General features: G+C 42.3%; 1 protein-coding gene across 5 annotated transcripts in view; it reads right to left on the reverse strand.

Moving 5' to 3' along the window:
• The window catches only part of CHST4 (carbohydrate sulfotransferase 4), a 30359-nt gene extending 6100 nt beyond the window's left edge, over positions 1 to 24259 (reverse strand). The window contains exons 1-2 of one of the 5 annotated variants that reach the window (XR_012126676.1): positions 23968 to 24259; positions 9664 to 10242 (exon numbers count right to left, since the gene is read on the reverse strand). Coding sequence is in view for 2 of the 5 variants with exons in the window: in XM_017640845.3 (XP_017496334.1) it covers positions 16740 to 17903 (1164 nt within the window). In the remaining 3 variants the exon portion in view is untranslated. Of the gene's footprint in view, positions 1 to 9663; positions 10243 to 16073; positions 17922 to 23967 lie in introns of those variants that run through there. The other 4 variants (XM_073225947.1, XM_017640845.3, XR_012126675.1 and 1 more) reach the window with 4 other exon arrangements.
• Positions 24260 to 26453: the final 2194 nt, after the last annotated feature.

Below are 26453 nucleotides of genomic sequence, written 5' to 3' on the forward strand. Positions count from 1 at the left end.
TATGTGTCTCTAAAAACAGTTTTTCAACACAGCGCTACATCGCATCAAACAATCATCTCTTCTGTCTCCAAAATGTCTTTTTATAGTTGGCTCATTTGGGTTAGGATCCAAATAAGGTTCAGACATTACTTTCAGTTTTATGTATTTAAAGTCTATCTTAATCTTTTCATGCCACTAACTTGTTGCAGGAACAGTTGTCCTATGAAATGTCCCCCATTCTGGATGTGTTTGTTTTCTGCCATTTGGTGTCATTTAACTGGTTCTCCTAAACCCCAAACTTCCACTAAATGGAACTTAACACTCAGGTGATACTGGAAATGTTACATAATTCCTTTTCACTCTTGATCTTATGTTTCTATTCCATATTCCCCCCGACTTTACATTAATGTAATCCTTTATGATCCTTGAAAGTATTTTCTTGATCATGTTTCTCTGCAACAAAAATATGGACTCATGTGCCAGACTGCTCAATAGGCCCCAGTACCCATTCTCCTCTTCTTTTCTAGGATTAAAATTCCTGGACTAGGACCACTATTCACGTGAATTTTTCAATTTGGGGTCCCAGGCTGTTCAGGCAGAATACTTTGAACACCAAACCCACCTGAAGGAACACCTATGGCCACAAATTCTCATAGGGGAATTTTTTTCTTTCCCAGAAGCTAGACCAAGAAAGATTTCTTTTTGATTCATTCTTTCATTCAAGCTAAGTAAGCACTTGGAGGGTCCTGAATTCATGTAGAGTCTAAAATTCCAACTCCTTGCCTTACACAGGCTGAAGGGCTCCTCTCCTAGTGCTAAAACCCAAACCCCTTGGTTATTGGAGTAGCACCAGTGTAATAAGCATGCTCTTATTGTGCTAGTTTTTAGTACTCTCTTTAGTTGTGCCCCTTGGGAGATTCCCTTACTCTCTTGCAAGTTCAGGTCTGAAACCGAAAATATGTTTGTCAGATTTGATCCAGCCTATGTAGGTGTTTTGAAGGCCAGCCTGAAGTCTACTGTCACGTTACTTAGATTATGATATTCCTGTAGAAATGCCCATATTTTCAATTTCCTCCAAACTGATGCTTCCTCCTTCCATTCTTTCCCCCTGGAATCCTTGTTCCATGGCCAATTAAATTACCTACCATTCTCGAGGTTTCTAGAATAGTTCTTTCACCTCTTTTCCTTAACTGTAACTTGGATGTTTCCCCAAAGGCACTGCCCCACCACCCCACAGCCAGTTGGAAATTGCTTTTTTTCATATAGTGTAGGCTCTTAACCTCTTGTCATTTCAGGTTCTGTATTCTCTCAGAGCCATGCAATACCTGTCCTCCTTTAAAATATAGGCTATATTACTTTAATACCTTTTCTGTACACTCTCCTTTGTTTACTCAAGGCCTTTACATGTGAGAAATGTCCGTATTTCCGTGTATGACCCTGACGATGCCGACTCTCAGGGCTCCCTGCCTATCTCGAACCTGAGGAGCTGTAAATCCCTTTATGGACATCTACGCCCATGGCCACACCTTTGTTATTTATCATCATCCTGAACTAGACTGTTTTCAGTGTCTGAAACCATGATGTATGATTTACTTACCACAACCTGCTGACCTTCCAACTCCTTCACAAATTTATACCTAGGTTTTATCAGCTTATACTTTTTCCCTAAAACCATTAACTCCCTTGCATTGTCACTCTTTTATACCTTTCTAATGTACATCCCGTGATGCACTATTCACCTACATTGGCTAAAGCCAGCTACTTTTTAGCTTCCTTATCTTTCTACAGCATCTACCTTGGGAAGTCTCTACTTGCGATTAGTCTAACCCTGAACCCTCTCCGTTTCTACACTTAAAAATAAGATAAATTGGTACCATTTCCTCATGGTCTCCAGCCCCAGTGGTCACTGAGCACTGCTTCAACAGTCCTTTTACAAATACTGGACCGTGCCTCCTGAGAAGCCCTCAGGTGAAGAAGGCAAAACCACATAATGGAAGGAGCCTGAGGCCTGCTTTGCTGCCTGGAGGAGAGCCATTTACTGAATATGTTGGACTTTATTTGAGCAAGAAAGAAACTTCAGTTGTGTTTGAGCCATCAAACATTCGGGGATTTGTTTGTTATGACAGCTACCATTACCTTAACTAATGCAATTAGAAATTATTTGAAATTTTAATTTTTATCAGGAATAAGAGCAAATGCTATTCAGAAACAGTAATATAAAATTTAATCCCTTTGTTTTAAAATGCATTCATAGTGATACAATTAAAAAGAGCACTTGCTTGGTTATACATTTCTCAAAAAAAATATGCAGTGGCCAACAAGCTCATGAAAAGAAGTTCAACATCACTGGTCATTAAGGAAATGCATATCAAAACCGTAATGAGATATCAATTCGCAGCTATGAAGATGGTTATAGTAAAAATACAAATGACAAAGTGACAAGTGTTGGCAAGGCTATTGAGATATAGGAACTTCCTCCCATTGCTGATAGGAATGTGAAAATGCATAGCCATATGGAAAGTAGTTTGTTGATTCCTCGAAAAGATAAACATGCAATCACTAGCGATCCTAATTCTAGGCTTATATCCCAAATAATTGAAAACAGGAGTCCAAATAAAAACTTGTTCATGAATATTCTTGGCAGCACTATTTGTAACAGCCAAAATGTAGAAACAAGCCAAATGTCCATGAGTGGATGAATAGAGAAACAAATTGTAGTATATACATACAATAGAATATTATTTGGCCATAGAATGGAATGAAGTACTGATACACATTACGACTTGGATGAACTTTGAAAATATTTGCTAAGTAAAAGAAGCCAGACACAAAAGAAACCATAATTTCTTCTGTGTGGAATGTTTGGAATAGGCAAATCCATGGGGACAGAAAGCAGATTAGAGGTTGTCAGGGGAGGGGAGTCTAGGGATTTGGGGAGTGATTACTTAATGGATAGAGGGTATTCTGGGGGGATGGAAAAGTTTTGAAACTAAAGAGAGGTGGTTGCACAACATTGTAAATACACTAATTGCCAGTGAATTGTACAGGTTAAAATGGCAGTTGCGTGTTACGTGAGTTTCATCACAAAAAAGAAGAAAGAAAAGGAAAAGGAAACAGTATGAAAAAACGGTAGGAAAAAGGACAAAGTCAAACCAGCTGAAATCCTTATGCCCAGAGATGACTACTTTCCCGTTTTGCTGTGCTGGGTTTCCTACCCAAGTTTTTTAAATATGTGGGATCATATTACACACACCAATTTGTAAAACATGTTATTTCATTTCATAGCTCACACATCTTCAAGATTTAAAACTAGCACACAGTGGTGAAGGAAATTATATCTTGAGGACAGGGGGAGACTGAGTGGAGGATGTACTGGATCTCTTTATATTGTTTTTCACAACTGCTTATGAATATATAATTACCTAAAAAATTGTAAAATATCACACCAGGCAAAATCACTTCTATTAAAAAAATATAATGTACTCATGAAACTTATACTGGAAAACGACATTTTCTCCACATTTTTTAAATGAAATTTTTGAATAGGTGATATAGTCACAAGTTTGAGAAAATTTTAAAAAGTCATATAGTAAAACTCCCTTCCGTCCTTACTCCTCATCTCCGGCCCACCCTGCCTTATTCCCATAGGGTCACTGTTTTTAGTGTCCCATGCTTTCCAGGGTTTCTCTAGGCATATACAAGCAAACCCGAATACAGATCTATATTCCCGCCTTAATACAAAAGATAGCATGAAATCACAGTTTTGAACTTTGCTTTTTTTCTTTAACTGTATGTACATATAGGGATTGGGGGAGCTACCCATATATGCATACAGAGGAATTTCTCTCTCTCTCTTTCTCCTGCTACATAGTGTTCAATAGTATTGTTGTACCATATATTTGCCCAAGCAGCTTTCCCCGTGAAGCAGTGGCAGCTGACATGGAGGCTGTCAGCACAGCCTGCCTGGAGGGTGAGTGGTAGAGCCCACCAGGTAGAGAAGCCCAGGAACCATCCTTCAACACTAGTGGAGATGATGCCATTAAGCAGTGAGAATGACATTAAGGCTCTCCCCTGGCCTGCACTTCGCTTTCAGGCTCCTCACTCAGTGCCCTACCCCTACTGCTGCCCTCCCATACCTCTGCATCAATGCTTCTTTCTCTTTAATAACCATCCAATGCCAGAGGTTCCCATTGGCTGAACCTCCCCTTCTGAGGCCGTCTTACCCATACTTGAGTAACCATAAGTTGCCAGCTCCTAAATGTACATCTAGAAGTCTGGACTTTTCTTCTGACGTGCACATCCAGCTGCCTTCTCCCAACCTCTTGGAGGTCTCAAAAGCACCACTAATTCTTCATTTCCAAGTTCTCACTCGCATTCTACCTTCCCAAATTTGGCCTTTTTCCTTATTCCCTTTCAGGAAATGGCATCTCCATCCAGTTGCACAATCTAGAAACCTAAGAGTCATCTTCAACCCCTCCTCCTGTATTTCCCCATATCCAAAACTCCCCGGTGTTCCTTAGATATGGCCCCTTCCATCTCCACCACTCACTCTAACCCAAGTTATCCCTGGCTGTCATGATCTCTTAGCTGATGTAACAACATTTATGCTGCCTAGCCATCCTCTTGACATTGTAGTGAAAGTGTTTTTGTTTTTGTTCTGTTTTGCTTGAAATCTGATTATATCACCTGCTTAAACCCTTTAATAACTTTCTGTTGCTGTCAAAATTGAATGAAATTCCTAGCATGGGCTTCCAGGCTGTACATGGTCTGGCTCTGCCTCCTCCATTCTTACCTTGTACCATACACCTGCCAGCTCTTAAGGCTTTCTGTCTGCAAGATCCTGCTACCTCTTGCCAAAGATCTTTTGCTCACACTCTTCCCTGTCTGTATCATTAACTTCTATTCCTTCCTCAAAGCACAACTCATAGAAGTCTCCTGCTGACCCTCTGCTTTAGTCAGTTGCCTTTTCTTCTTTGCTCTTGTCTCCTTCACTAGACTGCGAGCAGCCTGAGTCCAGGGACTGCCTGTTGCTTCATCATTGTCATACAGCAATTAAGTTTTGAATAAATGAATTACTTTGGTGACAGACAATAGTGAGTGGTGCGTCTTTACTACCCTCAGCCACCACCACGCCTTCGGAGACACTGTAGATCAGCCCTGTCACTTCCTGGGGATGCGGCGGAGGAGGAAGCATTCACCAGCCACAGCCTCATGCTCTGAAGGCAGGGACATTTGGTCCTGTTTTGGTGCTGCCATTTGCCAGCTGTGGATTCTAGGGCAAGTTCTTTTCTCTCTCTGAATCTCAAGTTTCCTAGTGTCTAAAAGAGGGTTACCACTTACTTCATAATGTTGGCTTTTCTTTGGTCACACTCAATATATTTAATATATTTTTAAAAAATCATTTAATGTAGTATCCATTTTGAAAGTTTCCAATTGTCCCTACCATGGCCTTTTCAGCCTTTCTGTTTTGAATCTAAATTCCAATCAAAGTTCACCCATTGCATTTAGATGTCTTATCTCTTTAGTCTTTTTTAATTTAAAGCAGTATACTTACTTGGCTTAAAATTTTTTTCTGCCTTTCGTGATACTGACAGTTTTGAAGAGTCAAGGCCCATTGTCTGGTAGAATATCCATGTTCAGTACTTGACTTCTGCCTCATGATTAGATTCAGGATAAATAAACATTGTGAGCAAGAGGACCGTATCTGTGACGATGTGTACTCCCCATACTCTCCACCAGGAGGCATACGATGCCACTTTGTCCCATGATTGATGATGCTAAGGGCAGTCATTTCGTTACGGTGGTGTAACCTAACCACACCTAATGGTGTTAACCTAGTTGTAGTGGGACCAAATGAAGGAATGTACCGAGCAGTCTGGCCCATAAACCTTACTTCCAGTGCATTCCCCTTCAACCTTCACTTTGGGGCAAATACACAAAGTTCCTGACTGTACTCCCCACCACAAGTGCTTCTTGGTGGGACTGCTGGTCACCACAGACTCAAGACTTCTTTTAAAAAAATTTTTTTATTACAAAACTTTCAAACATACACAAAAGCAGAAAAAGTGGTATAATGAATCTCAGTGTTTTCATTACCCAGTCCCAAAAATTATCACCATTTTGCCAATTTGCTTCTTTTCCTTTTTTTTTTCCTGACATGTTTTAAAGCAAATCCAATATATATAAATTCTTCCATAAGTACTTCAGCATGGCTCATCATTGACCAACAGAGACTTAATTCATTTTTAAAGCACAGCCACAACACCATTGTAACACCTAGCAAAATTAAAAATGGTGTCTTAATGTTGTCTAAAACCATATTGAAAGCTTTGGAATTACTTTTGAGTTTTATCCTTTGAGCCACTGCTCTTTTTCCCAACACACAGATCCCTGAATTCTGCAGAGGCCATTTGGGAAAACATCTCCCCTAATGACTTCTGCTCCTTTGGTCCAGTTTGGCAGGTAAGTACTGATGATAAATTCACCTTCTTGGAGACAGTGGACACTGGTTCAGTGCGCCCAGAAACTGCTGCAGGGCTTCTCAGACTGCACACAGTTCACCTGGGGGCCATGGGTAATTTCAAATTCTGATTCTGTAGCTCTGAAATGAGTCCTGAAATCCTGCATTTCCTAACTTGTAGGTAATGCCAGTAATGCTGGTCTGCAGAAAATACTTTGAGCAGTCAGATGTTCCTCGAAGGTAAAATCTTGATGTTTTGGATATAGATAATAAGAAGGAAACATCTGATAAGAAGGAAACAAGCTAAGTAATGCCTGAAGTTCCTTCCAGCACTTAAATTCTTTGAATCTTTGATTCTAACCTCTAGCTTTTACAGACGTAACTAAGTACAGCCACTCCACCTCCACATCTGGGTAGAAGAAACACAAGCTTGGATTAAAAACTTGACAGCCCTTGAAAAGTTGCGGGAGGTTTTCCCGATTTTTCCTGTACAATCAACTACCCTAGTGACTAGTTTGTTGCAATGGAAATACTGCCCAGACTGTCACACAGACTTTGTTCCTGCTTTTTTTAATGTATTTGTTTCTTAAGAGAGGCAGATGTGTGGTTAAAGGCACAGACGAACTCGTCTGTGAAGGTGTGGCCCCAGAATTTGTAATTTTATTAAGTACCAGCCAAGGGATTATGTACATAGCCTTAGGAGATAGCTGTACTCTTGAGAAATGGGAGGGGTGGTTAGAAAGTTGCGAACAGTTTGCTAATGCTTTCATCTAGGATTATCATGTTGATGCATAATTTGGTCAGTCAGCCACCAACTCTTTATTGGGGATCTACTATGTAGAAAAAGAGGATAGAAACAACCTAGTGGTACGAGAGACAGAAAATAAACATAAAGAACTAAGACAATTTCAGGTACTGAGAAGTGTTATAAAGAGTTGTAAAACAATTAAAACAGACCCCAGTTTTCCTTGTTTCAATCTTTACTTCCTTTCCTTTTTTTTTCTCTTTCCTCTCCTTTCCTCTTTTCCCCCCTTTCTCTCTCCCCTTCTGCTGAACCTTGATTAGCATTAGATGACTGACAGGGCTTACAAGAATAGATCCTTGAAGAACTATTTCAACATCTACTGAAACAAGGTTACACCAACAATTATGAGAAAGAGGTATGAAAACACCATAGTCCGCCCATTTCAACTGCAAAGGTTTGCAGCAGTTACATATAAAGAAAATTACAACTTGGCCAGTATCATAACCATATCCCCTCTCTTCTCCTTGCCCTATAAAAACTCTAATCCTGCCTTAGTTCAGGGAGTTATCCATTTCTGAGGTGCTACCTGACACCCATCAGCTGAATATCTGAGTCACTTTAACTTCTGTGTGAAGTTAAACTTTAACTATTTTTTGTTCCTTGACAGAATATAAAAAAGACTATTTGAAGGGGGGAGAGACTGCTTTAGTTGGGACAATCAGGGAAAATGCCTCTGGGGAGGATTTATTTGAATTGAGACTAAGTAATGAAAAGGGTCAGCTTGAGATAATTTGGTAGAATGCACTATTGCTAAACTCCTTTCTTAGTTCTAATATTTTTTAGTGGATTCCTTAGGATTTTCTACATATATGATCATGTTGTCTGCAAATAGAGATTATTTTACTTCCTTTCCAATCTGAATGTCTTCTATTTCTTGCCCGGTTGCCCTGCATAGAACCTCCAAAACATTATTGAATAACAGGATGTGAATGGACATGGTTGTCTTGTTCCTGATCTTGGGGAAGTGGGGGAGGCATTCCTTTCTTCACCAGTAAGTATGTTAGCTATGGGTTTTTCATAGATTATCTTTTCTTGGTTTGAGGAAGTTCCCTTGTATTCTTAGTTTGTTGAGTATTTTTAATCAGGAAGGGTTTTGGATTCTGTCAAGTTTTTCTTTTTCACCTATTGAGATGATCAAATGGTTTTGTCCTTTCTTGTATAAATATGATGTATCACATTAATTGGTTTTCTGTTGCAAGATCAACCTTCCATTCCCAAGACAATTCCCCACTTGGTCATAGTGTATAATCCTTACGGTGCTGGATTCAGTTGGCTAGTATTTGTTGAGGCTTTTGCATCTATATTCATTAGATATTTAGATAAGTAGCATTTTTTTGTAATTTGGCTTTCTGCTTTTTGTTCAGAGTAATATGGGCCTCATAGAGGTGGGAAGTATTTCCTCCTCTTCTAGTTTTGGAAGTTTGAGAGGTTTCATATTAATTCTCTAAGTGTTTGGTGGAATCCACCAGTAAAGCCATCTGGGCTTGGGACTTTCTTTGTGGGGAGTTTTAAATCACTAATTCAATATCTTTACTTATTATACGTCTCTCCAGACTTTCTGTTTCTTCTTGAGACAGTTCTAGTGGTATGTTGTCTTTGCAGGACTTTGTCCATTTTGTCTGTTACCTAATTTGTTGGCATATGGTTGTTCATAATATTTTTTTATAACCATTTTTCTTTCTGTAAGGACAGTAGTAATTTTCCCACTTTCCTATCCCATTTTAGTGATTTTAATTTGTCACTTAAAAAAATTATTCCATCTGGCTAAAGGTTGGTCAGTTTTTCTACTTGGAGATTTGGCTAAAAACCAGTTGGAAGTCAATCATTAAGCAGCTATTTGCCAGATGCTTCCAGGTGGTGATTGATCAGTTCATAAGCCACACCCTGTGAAGACATGCAGTTATTTAGAAAACCAGCATAATTGTCAGCTTCTCTTGCCACAGTAATATCACTATTAGAAATACAAGTCACCTCAATTTTTGAATCTGTGCTTTATCTCCCCTCCCACCTACCACCCCACTTGACCCAGCACTTCTGAGCTGTTGGAAGTTAAGATTCAACTTCCCTTATTTCTCTTAAACAGGAAACTTTTAAAAGTTGGTTCTGTCTTATCTGAACCTTTAAACATGTCTTTGTGTTTCTCAGAATAGGAAGTTCTGTTATTGGCCTTTTTTCTAAGTATTTTAAGAGTGAGCCCTTTATATATAATGCAGATGAAATCAAGGTTTCATTCATTAGAAAATATTTATTGAGTGCCTACTATGTGCCAGGAACTGTGCTAGATTTTGGTTATACCACAGTGAATAAGACAGTTTTTGCCTTCAAAGAGCACAAACAACACCTAAATTGGATGGCTTTATTATAGTGTGATAAAAGCTGGTAGTAGAAAGCCTGTATAAGAGACACTCAACAGAGGCTTAGGTGTCAGGCCAGGAGAAACTCCCAGAGGAGATGTTTTCGTTGAGAACTGAATAATACTTAAAAAAAAAAAAAGCCAGAAAAGTTGTAGGTGGGACAGAAAAGTGTATTCCAGGTAGGAAAAATAGCATGATCCAAGATCCAGGGGCATATGTGGTATATTGCTAAAACTGCAAATTTGAGACAGAGGAAAAGTAAAGCTTAAGAGTGGATGATAAGAGATGGATGTAAGGATCAGATCATGAATGGCTTTCTAAACTATTTTTAAAATTTTGGACTTTCCGAACTTTTAATACAATGTAGCCTGTATAGAAGTGGTCAGGAAGACCAGTCAGTGGTTCAGGAAAGAGATGATGGGGTATAAACAAAGCAATGGGGGAGAAGTTTGGGGGGATAGAAGAGAAATAAATGAACTTATAAAATGTTGAAGTAAAATCCATAGCTGTTGGTGATGGACTTGTGGAAGAAGGCAGGGGCAAAGTCCAGGTTTTTGATTTGGCAGCAGGTTGAAAAGTTGGGGAAGAGGTTTCGTTGTTTGCCTTAAGGAGCTGAGAAGTCCATATCTGATGGCTTTCCTTTTCTTTGGGAAGGAGAGAAGGTACAACATGGTCAGAAGATGGTTGGGGAAAGTTCTCGTGGAGAGGAGAGGGTTGTAGATGGGGCTTGAAGTGATCACAAATTGACATAGGTGATCATAAAGTCCCTGTGAACTAAGCTGCCCTTGTGAGATTTTTTTCCATCCGACATCGGCCCACCTGGGCTTGGAAGGAGAGGAGAAACCAGAGTGTCGGCGCCGTCCCAGGCGCGGTTGCTGAAGACAGCTTAGCATTTCTCAAGCTGGTGTTTCTGAAACTTTCTCTGATAGATGCGAATAGGTATGTCGAGTTAAAAAAGACCTTGGTCAAAGAAGTTTGAGAGAACCACTGTACACTCTATTCCATTCTTAACATTCATATGAACATATTTGAAGTTCTGAGGGTGTTACATTTGAAAACCTGGTTAAATTTAGGATAGTTTTTTTTTTTGAAGCTTATTTGCATCCAGAATGCTGTGTGCTGTGTGTGTGTGTGCGTGTGTGCGTGTTGCATCTATTAAGATCTCATGGTTTGGTTTATTATGGATCATAAAATCAAGAGTTCACTCCATTCGTTTTACCCCTGTATCAAAGGACAGGAGCCTTCATTCCTATTCATTCAACGTGTTTACACAACCTGTGGTTAGTCATTTAAATCCACATTGATTCTGGGTGGAGCAATAGATAACTTTTTAAACGAACTGCATTCTTTATGAACAGTTGGGCTATGTACCTATTCTACTTGTTAATCAATTCTTATCATAAATTTAAAAAACAAACAATAAAACGAACTTCCTTATTCTTCCAGTACCATGGGAAGCCAGCTTGAGAGCTGGCAAGGGGAGCAGGGCCAGTGACCATCCCAGCTGGCTAGGATCAGGGCTGGTGCGGAGAGTGGCAAGCAGGGTCACTCATATTATTATTTTACTAGTAACCACCATTTTCATAGGTCTTCACAGTTTACAAACTTCTCTCATATGTGTAAGTTTATATAATCACATTTAATTATTGAGCAGGTACAACTCTCATGGGTGAGAGCAAGGAATATAGTTTGGGAGGATAACAAATAAGAAAGCATGTTGAGGAAAAGAGAGTAGCTGGGGAGGGGGCTAAAAAATATGTCAGGGACTGTGGCCTGGGTAATGCATTCTAAGTGGAGGTGGTTTTTCCACTAAGGGATAAAAAATGGTTCTTAGGAGCAAATTAAGTAGATATCACAGTGGTTTGTGGCCCTCCAAAGGGCCACAGTACAAACCCAGATAGACTGTGTATTTGTGGTATTAACAACTCATGAGGAGCGATTAGGGGAAAAAATGCTTATAAAGGCTTGTTGAGGATGAAGCATGATAATGAGAGAAAGGTTGAGGAGCCTGGTTTAAATCCTGTGGTGCCTGTGGAACTTTTTGACATTCAGAATGATCTTCTCTTCCCAGACTTGGTAGACAACTCATTTGTCTAGCACAGTGTCTGCTTCTGGCTTCACTTGTCCTGCCCATCTTCCCCAAGGCCCCGAGGGACCATGTTTTCCCCCTTTAACCTCTTCTCTCATGGCCACAGCTGACTGAATTAGGGTGGACATAAGCCAAGACCAGTTAAGGCATAGATTGGCCTGTGAGTGCCCGGTCCCCAGCAGCCTGGCTGCACTCACTTCCTCTCACCAGACTCCTGGGATGCTGCTCTGTATTTTCATAATGGCTGCTCCACTACCTCTGAACAAATGATGAGTGGGTACCAAAAGAGCCCTGGCTAGGACATCTGCCCAGTCAGGATGCTTGGTCTGGGGGTATACTGTTTGACTGAATGAGGTTGGGAGAGAAATCTACTTGAATCATCAGCTCTTCATCCTTCATATACTAATCATCTGATTAATGTAGAGTAGGTTTCTCAACAGCTTCACTGTTGACATTTTGGACCAGAGGATTCTTTGTTGGAGGGTGGCTCTCCTGTGCATTGTAAGAGGTTAAGCACCATCCCAGGCCTCTCCCCTTTAGATGCCAGGAACTCTCCACCTTCCAGTTGTGACAACCACAAATATCTCTAGACATTGCCAAATGTCCCTTGGTGTGTGTGAGCATTCGGGTTGGGGGTGGGGGTGGTGGTACAGAATTGCCTCTGGTTGAGAACTACTGATGCAGAGAAACTAAAGTATCAGAAAGTTACCAGTCTCCTAACCATATCAGTATGGTCAAAAATGCCATTATGCACGTGCTGTTAAGCATGACTTTAATGAAGATGTTACTAGAAATGATGGAAGACAGTCCTTGAGAGCCAAGGGCAGCATGGTTACCAGGATATCCGCAGCTGACATGGAGTGCTCGCTCACCAGCCAGATGCTCGCTCAGCACACTCCCTGTGTTCATTGGTCCTCTCAGCAGTTCTAGGGAGCTGGTGTTGCTATTCTTCTCCCCATCCTACAGTTGAGGGAACTGAGAGCCGGGTATGTTAGGAGACTTGCCTGGAGTCGCCCATGTGGCAGTAGTAGAGTCACGCAGTCAGCCCAGCCCCAGAGCCTAGGTGCCCTGAGCACACCACCCGTCTGCCACGTCCTCACTGTACATCTGCACTTCCTCATCCTCTGCAACACTCAGCGTGGTGCCAAGCACATGACGGGTTCTCACTAGACCCTTACTGATTCTGTCCCTGTTGACACTGGCATTTCCTGAGGTGTTTTGCCCCAGATCCCTGCCCCACAAGGGTCTCTGCTCAGATATCACCTCAGAAGGTGTCCCTTATCACCCTCCTTCGAACAGCGCTGTCCTTTCCTCCCAGCTCCTTACCCCGCTTCCTTCTTCCTCATAGTGCCGCCACCATCTGACATGTATTTATTGTCTGTCCCCCACTCTCCCAACAGACTAAAACACAAGCTGCATGAAAAGGGGGGTTTTGCCTTCTGTGTCTGCTACTGTATCAACAGGACCTAGAACATTCCTTGGCTTGTAGTAGATGCCCATTAAATGTATGGAATGACTGAAGAACCCCTTTAACTATCTGCTGTATTCAAATCTCACTCTGATTGTTTGTCACTACTTTACCCTTAATACTGCATTTAAAAAACAACATTCCGCTGAATGACTAGGAACATTTATGCAGAAGAGGGGCCCAGCCCTTGACAGAAATATTAGGGTACTGGGGATCCCCAACTAATGCCTATCAGAGGTTTATTGTTAACTGGCCTATGTCACTCACATATATTCATTTTTCATTTTTTCTCTGCCAGCCTGTGAAAGTAATTCAGTAGAAGTTGTGATAATATACATAGCCAATCATATCAATTTATAATTGGGTTTAAATCACATAGTAAGTTATAAACTTTTTTTTGAGAAACATATTACAGACAATAACAGTGACAGATTTTTGCACAAAAATGATCATAAGTTGATTCAACCTCCCTATCTCTTTCCATAACTACTGTTCATAAGTTGAAAGAATAGTTTAATTGTTAAACTATTAATTAATAGTTTAAATTAACATTTTCTAAAAGCTTAGCAACTGCTCTCATTATATAGAAAAGGAAGCCACATAGTAACAGTTAAACTATAGTGTTTGTTTCAAAGCTATCCCTTTCTCACCCTCCAAAAAAATTACTTAAAATTTTTGACTCCTTTCTCTCTCCAAAGTGAAGAGCTTAGGACAGTTGCCCAGTATGGCTTTTTATAAAAACATCAATTGCTGCCCTACAACTAGATAGTTTGGGCCATTATGTTTACTCTAGACATGAAAGAGCTTGTTCCCCAAACGTGAACACTAGCCCTGAGGAATTTCATCCCCAAATCATCCCTCATCTATATTTAAAAACAACCTTAAAGTCCATGCAGCTGAACAGGCTGAGGAGGGAACGAGATAACTTTCCATTGCTGGGGTTTAGGAATGGAACAGATGCCTCCCTGTTAGAAAGGCTGTTTGGCAGAACCCTGCCCTCCATTCTCATCGTGGGTCTCAGCTCCCCAAACTGCCCATATCCTATGATTGAGTGCAGTGCAACTCATTACTGAATTCCAGCACCAGCTACCTGAGCACGTAAATGGAAGACCGTTCCATTGCTCAGTAAGTCTTGCCGAACACTGGATCAGACTTTTAAAGAGGTTTTACAGCATGATTTTATACTACATTGCCTTATATAAAAATGCCATTATAGTATTATTATGTATTCTCCAAACTTTCTTTGTGTGTGTGGGGGTCAGGTTAAGGATAAGATGCTGTGCACTAATAAAAATTAATTTAGACCAGAGCTGTCCAATAGAACCTTTACAAGGATGAACTCTGTGCTGTCCACTTCAGTAGTCACTAGCCACCTCAGAAACATGAGTAGTGAGTACAACTGAGAAACTGAATTTTGATTGAGTTTGATTCTAAACAACTACCAGTGGCTCCTGCATAGGAAAGTTCAGATAGACTACTTCAAGAGCATGGCTGCTAGATGTCTGGACCTCACCTGACGTCTCAGATTTGGAATATAGGAAAGTAAAGCTGCTTTCAAGTCGGTCAGGAATAAGATCCTGAGATCTTTATGTGGCTTGTCTCTTTCCTTACATGTTGGGGGCAGTTCTTCTGGAGAGGGAAAAGCAAGCAGCTCCATACTCCAGCATCCCACAGAGGTGGGTGCTGAGGAAGTTGGCTAAGACTAAGACATTTAGGTCGAGGCTGAAATTTCTGAGGGGAAATCAGAGATGGTTGAGTCACTCTCTGCCCCCTCGCTGGCCTTCTTCACTGTATTTGCACCATCACTTACTGCCCTGGCCTTGTTTGCACTGTTGGGGAAATGTTACTCTTTCATAGTTTTGGAAGGCTTGTGGAGGCAAGAAGCATTTGCCTGGGAGATCCTAGGCTCTTGAGGAATGTCTAGAGTGGCGTGGGTTTGGATGTTAAAATAAATTCACTCCTTTAAAGCCACATATAGATTAACTTTGCCTGAGTCAGCTGGCTAGCTACTCAAGCATCTCTTGTGCTGGCCCAGCCCAGGAGCTAGTTGGCAGTGGAGTGGAACAATTCACCTCTGACAGTGAGAGAGATTTGAAGTGAGGATGTGAAAAGTGGGAGTGTCTCAGGTTTGGACAAAGTGAAATATTTAAAAAGTCAGGACTCAGAGGTCCATTGAGTTCCCTAAAGAGGCTTTCAACCTGTTCCCTCCAACCTGAGGGCAGCACCAGAGTCAGGAGTAAGGGGCACAGACAGTGGCATGCGCTCAAGAGTGACTTGGAGCGAGAAGTGAACAGTGCTGCTGCACAGGGCAGCTATACCATTTTCCAGCTGGCCGGGGTGGGGGGTCACCAGGATGGCTCGGTAAACACACAGAATCCCAGCCCCAACCCAGGGAGATTCCGGTTCTAGCGGATCTGAGGTAGGGCATAGCAAAATGAATTTTTAAGAGTCGATTCTGATGTACATCTAGATCTGGGTAATGCTGCAAAGTTTGGGAGAAACCATTTTTCTTGTGGGGAAAGGACCTGGGAAGAGCTAAACAGCACCAATCATTCTAGAACTGAGGGTGTCTGGCTAAGGAGTCAGATGAAAAGAACTCTCGGCCCAGACCCTGGAGTGATGATGCATATGGTATTTTTACAACTTAACACCTCACACAGGAAAGGGCTCAGTCACTGGTTGTCTGTCCTCTACAAATTCTTACGAGGGTGCTGTATTACTCAGTATTGATCAGTTTAGACTTATCTCATCATCTAACACCAAACATTGTCTCACCAATTTTTCTATGTGTGGGTGACAGGTAACAGCAAAAAATACTTAAAAAATCTATAAAGCTGATTATACTTTTAGGACCCCACAAGAATGAGCATTTACTACTAAATAATTAGAAAGCATAAAAGAGGACACTCCAAACAGAATCTTGTTTTGGAATTTTAGTATTAATGGATGGCTGCTTCACAGGTCAAAATCTTCTTTGTGAGAAGAAAACACTGAGAGGAAACGACACCCAAATCGGGCCCAGCCACCCCAGGAACTTAAGAGCTTGCTCTTTGGACAGAGATTTTGTCTCATATTTGTGATAACTGAGAGGCCAAGCTCACAGATAAGCATCCAGCTCTGCTCCCTGTTCCCTCTATGACTCTACTGGCAGCTCCAAGGGCTCAGAATGCACATCCCTGGGGAATGTGCTGGTGGGGTCTTCAGTGGAGGACCCCTTTCCCTGCTTCTTCCCATCTCTCTCCTTTCCCACTGAACAAGATATAGACAGAGAAGTTTATGGATTTACTCCACCGATACTGCATGGTGCCAGATAGGACCCCAGGCCACAAAGTCTCCAAGGTATACACACATAGGAAGGCCAAGACAAGAGGAAAGGTCGTGCTCCTCTTTCAGTAGCAGAATGTGTCACTCTCACAAAGTTTCTGAGTCTTGTTTCTGGACATGAGTAGAGACACAAAGATGTTTTGGCTTGAGCACGTGTGGGCACAACTTATGCTTCTGTGTATGCCAACAGAGACATCATTAAGGCATTATGCCTTCGGTTAACTTGGCCGAGGCCAGTGCCAAGTGGGGACAAAGCCTCCTCAACTCTCAATTTGTGTGGAGGGGGTCCAGGTAGACAGGAGGTCCAGGGACAGGTTTCTCTGCTCTTGCTCAGATCTGACAAGATGGTAGCCCAGCAAAGTCATGGTATCTCTGCAGACTTTCTGAAGTCGGGAGACCTTTTCATAAGGCAAGGACCAGCGCCAGGCCTGGGAGACGTTGAGGGCATTCCTGGCATTTGTGTGGAAGGCGTGCTGACCCATGCCTTGGCCTTGAGTGATGTTGAGCACCCAGGCCTGGAGCTGAGGCAAGAATTTCAACCCTGTGTATTCATACATTTGGGCTGTCTGGGCCAGGGGGTCCCGGACAAGGTCCTCATAGCGCATGAGAAGGTAGCGCTGCTTCAGGGCTTTGGGCAAGGACTTCACAGCCTTGTAGATCTCCAGCTGGCTTTGGCAGATGACCTGCATCACATAGTAGGGTTGGTCCTCCTCTTTGAGTTTCTGCCAACGCTGCCCCATCACAATGCGGCTATCAATCATAAGCTCCCCTGTGGTGCGCTCCCGGGAACGGAGCACAGCCCGGGGGTCCCGGACCAGGTGTATGATGTGCAGGTTGAGGGAAGGGTCTCTCAGCAGTGGGTAGAGCACCTGCAGGTTGAAGAAGCGCACTTCCTTGAGCACCACGTGACTGTAGGAGCGGCAGGCCTTCTCAATCACTTCAAAGGGCTGTTGACTACACAGAATCTTGCAGTGAGCCTGAGGTATGATCTTATCCCGAGGGAACATGTTGCAGGCAGGTGGGGAACACAGCGCCCGGCTGCCATCCCACTGGAAGAGGCTGGACTGACGTCGGGGACCAGGATTCATATAGGCATCAAAGACACTCATGTCACAGAGAAAAACAGCACGGATCAGATCCCGCACCGCCATATGCAGCCGCCAGGGGGTGCTTCTTGTGAAGGTCATCCAGACATGCCAGGCGGGTTCCATCAGGTAGAAGACATCTGGGTGCTGCCCAAAAAGCTGGCCCACAAAAGAGGAGCCAGAGCGCCATGAAGACAGGACCAACACATGCATAGGCTTGGGCTCCTCCTTTGCAGACAGGGAGTTGAAGTTGTGGCTGATCAAATGGAGGAACAGAGCGAAGATGGCCATCTGGGAAAACAGGAACAGCAGTGGCCTCGTTTTTTTGGGCAGCATCATTGTGCTGAAGTGGAAGACCTTTAAGGAGTAAGCAGGGTGTCTGTGTTAAGCTGCTTTTTGGTGTCTGCCTTCTATCCCCTTTCTAGCCAAAGCCACCTTCTCCTTGACCCCCACCAATGACCACAAAACCATCTTGCAACCAATTGCACAAATCCTCCAAATCAATTCCTTTCCCCTGTGTTAGTGTGTCAGTAAGTTTTGTTTATTTTAGGCTCTTTACTTCCTCCCTCCTGGTCTTGTCCATTGAGCCACCAGGAATGCCTGACTTAGCCGCATTTCATCAGTGTAGGAAAACAGCCCACCCCGGCACTGTGGTGACATGCTTGTCTTCACACAAGCCATCTAAGCAAAGCTTCACTTTCACTGCAGTCTGACCCAAGATTTGGTTGAATGCCCTGTGATTCCTTCTGAAACTGAGAGAGATAAACTGATTTGTGAGGAACTGCCTGAGGCCATTGTTCGCCTACCCCATCTGTCTTATGGGAAATGGCCACAGGCCATATCTCATTACCCTCCTTCATTTCAATTAAGTACAGGACTTCAGTCCCCTGCAGGATAAGGCTACAGGCTATAAAACTGCTTTGCTTTAGTTTGATGTTGTCTCCTCAGTGGTAGAGCCAAGTGCCTGCTGTACCTGTGGTCTGGTCCCCTGTGATTTGGTCTCCTCCTGTGGGATATGAGGAGCTGACCTACTGCTGCCCTCATGTCTGTATGGGTAACAAACTGTCTGAATCTGTTTAGGCTGAATTGTTGTCTCTTGAACAGCCAACTATGAAAGTACGGCAAGCCAATGTGAGAGCTACAGTAGTGATTATTTATTGGTTAGCCACTGTGCTGCTACTTGGGGGAATGCTTAACCACTGGACGCAACCTGCTCAGGGCTGCTCAATGCAGTTGGGCAGGTTGGGCAGTGCACAGCATACTGTTTCATCAAGAATTTAAAATATTTATTATAAAAATGTGTTCTAGTAGGTGACAATAAACTAAACTTTGTCAAACAGAGTAAGTATATTTGGATGATTGTCAGTTGTTAGATGTTAAATACCTAGAGAAACTTGTAGTTCACATTAAGACTCATACAGATTGTTTGGTGGTGGCCCTGAACTCGTTCGCTTCACAGCGAGGGTTCACTTTGCGTGGGAAGGCCATGGTTCCCAGTGTCATGCTGGAATGTTATTCTGAGGTAATGTTATTTCTTAAATAAGGTTACTTTGGGTGACGCTGGATCATTTTGGGTGATGTCCTGGCATAAATAACTATTAAGAGATATAATAGCTATTTCACAGAGTATAAAATATTAATAGTAGCAAGGTGGCTAATTTGTGTATCATTATATACCCAAGAAATTATTCCTTCCAGCTTTAATAAAGAAGAGAAAATATATTCCTAGATAGTAGCTAGAGCTGGACTTATTAGGGTTTGCAATTTTCCTGGTGACAGGTCTTATCACTAATTTTTAGTAAGTAATATTCACATGGTTCAAATTATTTTAAAAAGTATCATTATCATGGACATTAAATCTACAGACTCAGAATTTAAAAGAAGGCTTCCTCAGTACTGTTTACAATAGTCAAGATACAGAAGCAACCTAAGTGTCCGTCAGTAGATGAATGGATAAAGAAGATGTGGTACATACACACAATGGAATACTTATTCAGCCATAAGAAGAAAACAAATCCTACCATTTGTAACAGATTGGATGGAGCTGGAGGGTATTATGCTCAGTGAAATAAGTCAGGCAGAGAAAGACAAATACCAAGTGATTTCCCTTATTTGTGGAGTATAACAACGAAGCAAAACTGAAGGAACAAAACAGCAGCAGACTCACAGACTTCTAGAAGGGACTGGTGGTTACCAAAGGAGGGGATAGGGGAGGGAGAGAGACAGGGATTGTGGGGTATCATGATTGGTGCACATGGTATGTGTGGGGTCACAGGGGAAGACAGTGTAGCTCAGAGAAGACAAATAGAGACTCTGTGGCATCTTACTGCACTGATGGACAGTGTCTGCAATGTGGTATGGGGGAGACTCGATAATAGGGTGAATGTAACAACCACATTGTTTTTCTTGTGAAACCTTCATAAGAGTGTATATCAGTGATACCTTGATTAATAAAAAAATAAAAATAAAAACAAATAAAAGAAGGCTTCCTAAGATTCTGCATTCAGGAAGAAAACAAGGAGAATGCCTGTCACACTCCAGGTCTTCAATGTGTCGATGACAGGCAAGAGGAAGTCCTGTGCAAGCAGCTGTGTCTGGAGCCTATAGTCTTAAATTAGAAAACTGCTGGAGCTATTTGTAAACAGGAATAGCGACATACTTTTCTGGGAGGGGAAAGAACACCTAAGAATTTCACCAGCTACTGAGTCAGTAACCTCTTTTTTACTTACTAACAGCTAGCATTTATCTGTTAGCCAATGTTCTGTCATCACTATACAGTGAAAAGCCTGCTTCCGGTACCTGTGCGCCATCTGCTCATTTCCCAGCCTGCCTCCAGATAGCACTGTGTCCTTGCAGTTCCTTTATGCATACACAAGAAAATTCTAATGTATATGTATTCTTAATTTTTTGTCCTTTATATTACACAAAAATAGCACGTTGTACACACTGTGCTGTGCCTTGCTGTTTTAACTTCACAGTATGTCTTAGAGAGCTTTCCCATGCAGTACATGAAGTCGTTCCTCATTCCCTTTTACCACTACATAGAATCCTGTTCTATGGATGTGCACAATTTATTTAACCAGTTTCCTCCGTGATAGGCTTTTGGGTTGTTTGCAATCTTTTGCCATTTCAAGGACTTAAATAATTAAGTTTTTTTTTTTATGTCATACATCATCACAGATTTGTAAGCTAAATCCCCTGAATAGAATTGCTGAGTCAGAGAGCATGGATGGGGTTGCGTATCCTTGGTTGCCCAGCCAGCCTTCATACTGGTGGTAAACCGTTCTCTATGTCTAGAGCCGCAGTGATTCTAGGGAGTAGATTTTAGGGAAGGAATTGGGCAGCCACAGATGTGACTTAAGAGTTTATAGTTGGCTCCCTGAAGAGGTAGAACATGCTTTGCCAGCTCCTGGGCTTCCCTTGAAAGTCCCCTGAACGTTCTGGGAAACGTGTAATAACCCAAGCCAAACCTTGTATGGCGGTGACATTAAAACCCTTCTCTTCCATTCATCTCAACAGTGCATTTCCTCCAAACATGCCCCAAAAGGAATCTGGTGATCATCTCTCCTTGGTGGCCAAAAAGTGCTTTGATATATGTCAGGGAAATGTCAGGGAATTCCTGTCTTGGCTCTGAAGGTTAGAACAGGACCAGCTGAAATATGCTCCTAATTCTTTTAAACTTGAACCCAAAAGGAAATGATTAGAAACTAGGCCATTATTGATAATGGCCTAAGGATGGCCCTCCACCTCCCCCACCCACCTAAAGACTGAGGAAATGACTTCAGTAAAAGAGCTTCTCCCAAAGGCAACAGAAGTATGAGGAAAAGTTTGGAACAAAGATAGAAAACAATGGAGCAAAAGGAGGTACAGAAGACAAGAACTTGACCTGTGCACAATTATAAGAAAGCTGTGATAGAATTTTATATTCAGGGCCTATAATCAGGAAAAAGCTAACATTTCCTAGGGATTAGGAACATAGACCTTTTAAAGTCACACCCTTCCTCGCCCTATCTCGGCTTTGGGCCAACGCAGTGTCCTTCCACGGCTCAGAGCTCTCCTTGCCTGCCGGTAGCTCCTGGCCTCATGCCCATCCTCCTGCAGGCTGGAGCCAGGCCTCCTAACTGCATCCCCAGCAGTCCTCAGCCTTTAGCTGTCCATGGTTCTCAGGAATTCCCATGGAAACCCTCCGACTTCTTTATCTGCCTGTTTTTTCCATGAGCACTTTCCCTGGCCAGAAAGAATGTATGCTTTTGTAAAGTGAGTCCTAGCTCTTGTCCCTGGGATCTGCGCACTTCCTGGATGTAGGCAGTCTGTGGTGGGTCTGATCAGAACAGCCAGAGTGTATCTTGGGCAAAGCTTACTTCTGCAGAGATTTTAGTCAGGGGTAAAGGCAGAGGCTCTTGAGACTCTGGGGAAAGCAAAGAGATGCGGCTCCATGGAGAAGAGGAAAGCCCAGGTGGTTAACGGCAATCTCCTGCAACCTAATCACCACCTCTCCCTGGTGACTGTACACTAACTTCCTCTGTGGTCCTTGGGGTTGGCAAGCATTTGTGATAAGTCCATCTCAGAGTTCCGAGTCTACCTTCTGATTATTTTTTTTTCTGGCTATTCAGTTGCAGGTTTGAATCCTACCTTCCCTATTGCCAGAATCCCTGCCTGTTCATCTCTAACCTTAGTAAGTAGCCTCTCTGTCTCTCGGTTCTTACCACAATCCACTGCTGTCCAAAAACTCTTTTTAGAGCACAAGTCTATCACTCCTCTCCAAGAAATCCTTCACTAACTTTCCAACATGATACAGATCAAATTGAGATACCCCAAGTCTTCATAATCTAATATTTGATCTCATTTCACTTTCCTCCTTTTTGGCACCTTAGGCTTCAGACTTTACTTTCAGTTCTTCCCAACTTAGCCTGTATTTAGAAGTCCTGAGACCTTTTGCAAGAGGCTTCTGTTTCCTTAATATTCTGCCCACATGTTAGCTTTCTCCTTGAAAGGTTATTTCCCTTCCTTCCAGGATTTAGTTTTTCCCCAAACTTTCAATTAGCACACCCATTGTTCACTCTAGGAAATAGCTATAGATTTGACTGTCTCTCCCACTGGGCTGCTGTAACCTAAGGGTTAAAGGCTATGTCTTACCATACTTATAGGTGCATAAAACTTACAAGTGAGTAAGGCTTTTTAAATAGTTGAATAAATAAATGAATAGTTGAATATTGGAAGAGGCAGTCATTGCTAGAAAGAAGATTAAATGAGATCCCTCAAGAAACTGAACTTCATCTTTTTCTGCAGTGCACGTAGGTGTCTCATTATATCAGCTACTAAGTTAGGTGATGCTGTTGATTATTGAGCACAGAACCAGTACTGTCTCAACTGCAGGGAGGGAGAGATTAATAAAGTCAGAGGCATAGATTTGATGAGATTGGCACAGTTAACCTCACCCTCCCAAAAAAATTTCTACACTGAGCATGTACTAACTAAAACTAGAAAAAAAAGAACATGTGAAAAAAAATTTACTAATAAGAAACAAAAGCCCCATTTCAGGGCTACAGACTACCCAGACTACCTCCCTTGCTCTAACCAGCTCAGCTAGAAAAAGAAGGAAAAAACCCTCAGCACATCCTGTCTTCACCACGCAAAAAATAATTTAAAAAACATGTTGCCCAATGATGGGCAAGTGTTACCCACTTAGCACACAAAGCACAATCCATCACCGAAGTTGTGAGAACTTTAGGTTCTTGAAAGGGGTGGTAGTGAGGAAGCACCTCGGTCACACCCAGGGACTGTGAGGCGCGGGGACAGGTGACCTCAGCCAGCAGCCTCATTATAGGAGGCTGAATTATAGACGAGCCCCAAATTGGTACCATGGAGCCTTTTAGAAACAGAATGAGGAATTCTGAGAAAAAAACAGACATCAGTTTAAGAGCCCTTGATCCCAGCCACTGGCATATTCCTAACTTAGATTCCCCAGTGATAAGTCCCACATACAAAAATTAGAGATGGCGGAAAATATTGGTACAGAGAGAGGGAGAATGGAGCTGTGTTGGGGAGACCAGCATCCACACATACAGCCAAAGACGTGGGAATCCTGTGGAGAGAAGCAGCTGGGCAAAAGGTGTCTGTGTAATAACAAACTAACTAGACCCAAAGTGCCAGGAGGACTGGACCTGGGTCCTCACCACTGCTATCTCTGGTGACATCAGCAGTGCCTGGCACACAGTAGATATTCAAGAAACATCCATCGAATGAATGACCAAATGAACAAACATTTGTAGAGCAGTTTTTACCCCGGCCATTGCCACTGCTGTCCCCAGCTTAGCCACCCGAGGTTATGTGATACACAGCTCCATGGCCCTGGGGTGATGGCCCTCCTTTGGAGGTATATACAGAGAAGCTCTCTTCTTACCTTGTTAGTGACTGAGGCTTCCTCTGCTTTAAAGAGGCTCTCTGCTGGCCAAATTGTACAGCTTTTCTCCTCTGACTCACCAACTCCCCTCTTAGCTTCTTCCTCCTCCTTGCACTTTGCATAACCGCCCCTACTCAGAACAAATTCCTCTCCCTTCTGCCAGGAAAATAACCCACCTTCCCAGACGGGGTTGAGAAAGCACTCACTCCTAGGGAGCCTTGATACTATCAGCTTTTACCCTGAGAGACTCAAGGGGTGGGGAGCCTCTGCTTGAGGTCAGCGGGAGGAGCAACGCAGGAGGCATTCTCTCCCACAACTGGGAGAAGATCTTGGAATGTGGACAAAAAGGCAGCGGAGAAGGTTAACTCCCTTAGGGCACAGTGGTAAAAGAACAGAGACCCCTAGGAGACGAGGTTGATGGGGAAATCACTGACCATTACAACCAAAATGCTCCTAAGATCTGAAGCCCTGTTTTTATGTCTTATCTTTGATGCAAAAAACAGAAGAAAACATGAAAACTATTTCTGGATTGCAACTGCTTGCTCACTCCACTGGATTTAGGGAGATAATACTTCTTTTGGCCCCTGTGTCATATTCAAAAATTTCACCTATCTTTCAGGAAATAATTACTAGATGTATGGGAGGACATAATGTTTTAGTGTTTAGTTGGAGTACAGGGAAAAAAAATCACACAACTGCTTGAGCTAGTTTACATGATTGTTGTGAGTATAAAACAATAGGTGAGAAAACAGTTTACAAATGTGCACAAATAAATGTAAATTGTAGTGGAGTATAAAAGCCACTGACTTTGGAGTCAAACATCTGGGCAAATCTTTCCACCTTTCTGAGCCCTAGGATGTCAGTGTAAAATCTGTATCCACCTTATAGAATTCTTGCAAATGTTAGGATTCTATTAATGGAGATAACGCCCCTAACATAATATTATGACATAATGAGTTTAAAAGTGGTAGTTATTATTGAATCATAATAATGCCTCTTTTTTCTTACTCAAGCTGCTGGCTCATTTTCCAGGCTTTTGTAAGAAAGAGCGAGCTGGCAGAGTTGTATGAGTTCTGGGATAATCTAGGAAGTATCTTTGCTGGTTCCCACCCGCTGAGCCCCCAAGGCCTTGTCATTGGCACAGATGCCCAGACCTGTGGTGGTGCCTTGTATTGATCCCAGCGACAGGGCCCTCCCTCCCAGGGCCCTCCCTCCCCTCCCTCTCCTCCCTCCCCTCCCCTCCCTCCCCTCCCTGCCTATTTCTGTTTAGCAGGGGAAAGTCACTTTTCCTTGAAGTGACTCCACGCAGAGTTGTAAATTGTAGAGCCAGAAATGGGCTGGTGTGGTTCCGCTTTTATTCTGATTATAAAAGTACTGCTTGTTAGTAATAAAAAATGTGAAAAATACAAAATGTATACGGAAAGGCAATATAAATCCCTGTACATTTTGCTGCTCAGAGAAAACCACTGTTGATCTTTTTTCCCTTGCATGCAGAAAGTTGTATACTTGAGATCATATTGGAAAATGCAGGGTTTCTCTTTGTCCTTATTTATTTTAAATATTTTAAGTTATGAAATTAAAATTAGGGCATCAATGTACAATTTAACAAATAATATAAAGGAACTACCATTTAAAAAAAAACGTAGAACTTGGCCAAAGCTGCTTCAGTCCCTCCCCTCCCACAAGCTCCCCCCACCCTCATTACTCAGAGTTTACACTTTTATGGGAAGCAGTTCCTTCTTTGCTTTCCCTTATCTTTTATCACCTTAAGCAATACTATTAAATTCTCCTCAAGTTGACCTTTATGTAAATAGAATCATACCACAAGTAATCTTTTGCAGTTTGCTTTTTTTCATTTCATATTATCCTACAGTTCATCACTCATATAGTTATAGGGTTTTTAAAATATATAAATGTGTAATATTTCAAGTATGAATATGCCACAATTTGTTCATGATCTTGTTAATGGACATTTGAGGGTTTCTTGTTCGGAGTTATGACTTAACATTCTTAACATGTGTTTTGGCAGGCATTTGCACAAGTGCCTCTAGGAGATGCTGAGACAAGGGGGTGTCTGATTCAACAAGTATTTATGGGAGACGTTACTTTAAAAGGACTTACATATGCAGTATTCCAGTGCTCTCTTGTCAGACATTTAGATGGTTTCCAGTTTTTCTCTGTTACATATCACACTGGGATGCACACTGACTTCAGTGATTAATGGAGCACCTTGCACAGTCCTCAGTACAAGTAGCTGCCCCACCTCCCTCCTTACATGCATTACAATTAGGAAGGAAGGAAGGAGCTTGGCATGGTGTCACAGGGAAGTCAGATACAGTGAGATGTGAAACCAAAGTAAGTTTTAATGCACTCTGCATAGAGTAACAGAGCGGGCCGCTTAAGGTTAGACAGGCCCAGCTGCTTATTCTGAGGCTTCTTTTACGACATTTGTCAGGGCAGAGAAGTCCTTGATTGACAGCTGTTAG

This window comes from Manis javanica, chromosome 17 (genome assembly GCF_040802235.1).
Source record: "Manis javanica isolate MJ-LG chromosome 17, MJ_LKY, whole genome shotgun sequence".
In the NCBI taxonomy this organism is placed as follows: domain Eukaryota; kingdom Metazoa; phylum Chordata; class Mammalia; order Pholidota; family Manidae; genus Manis; species Manis javanica.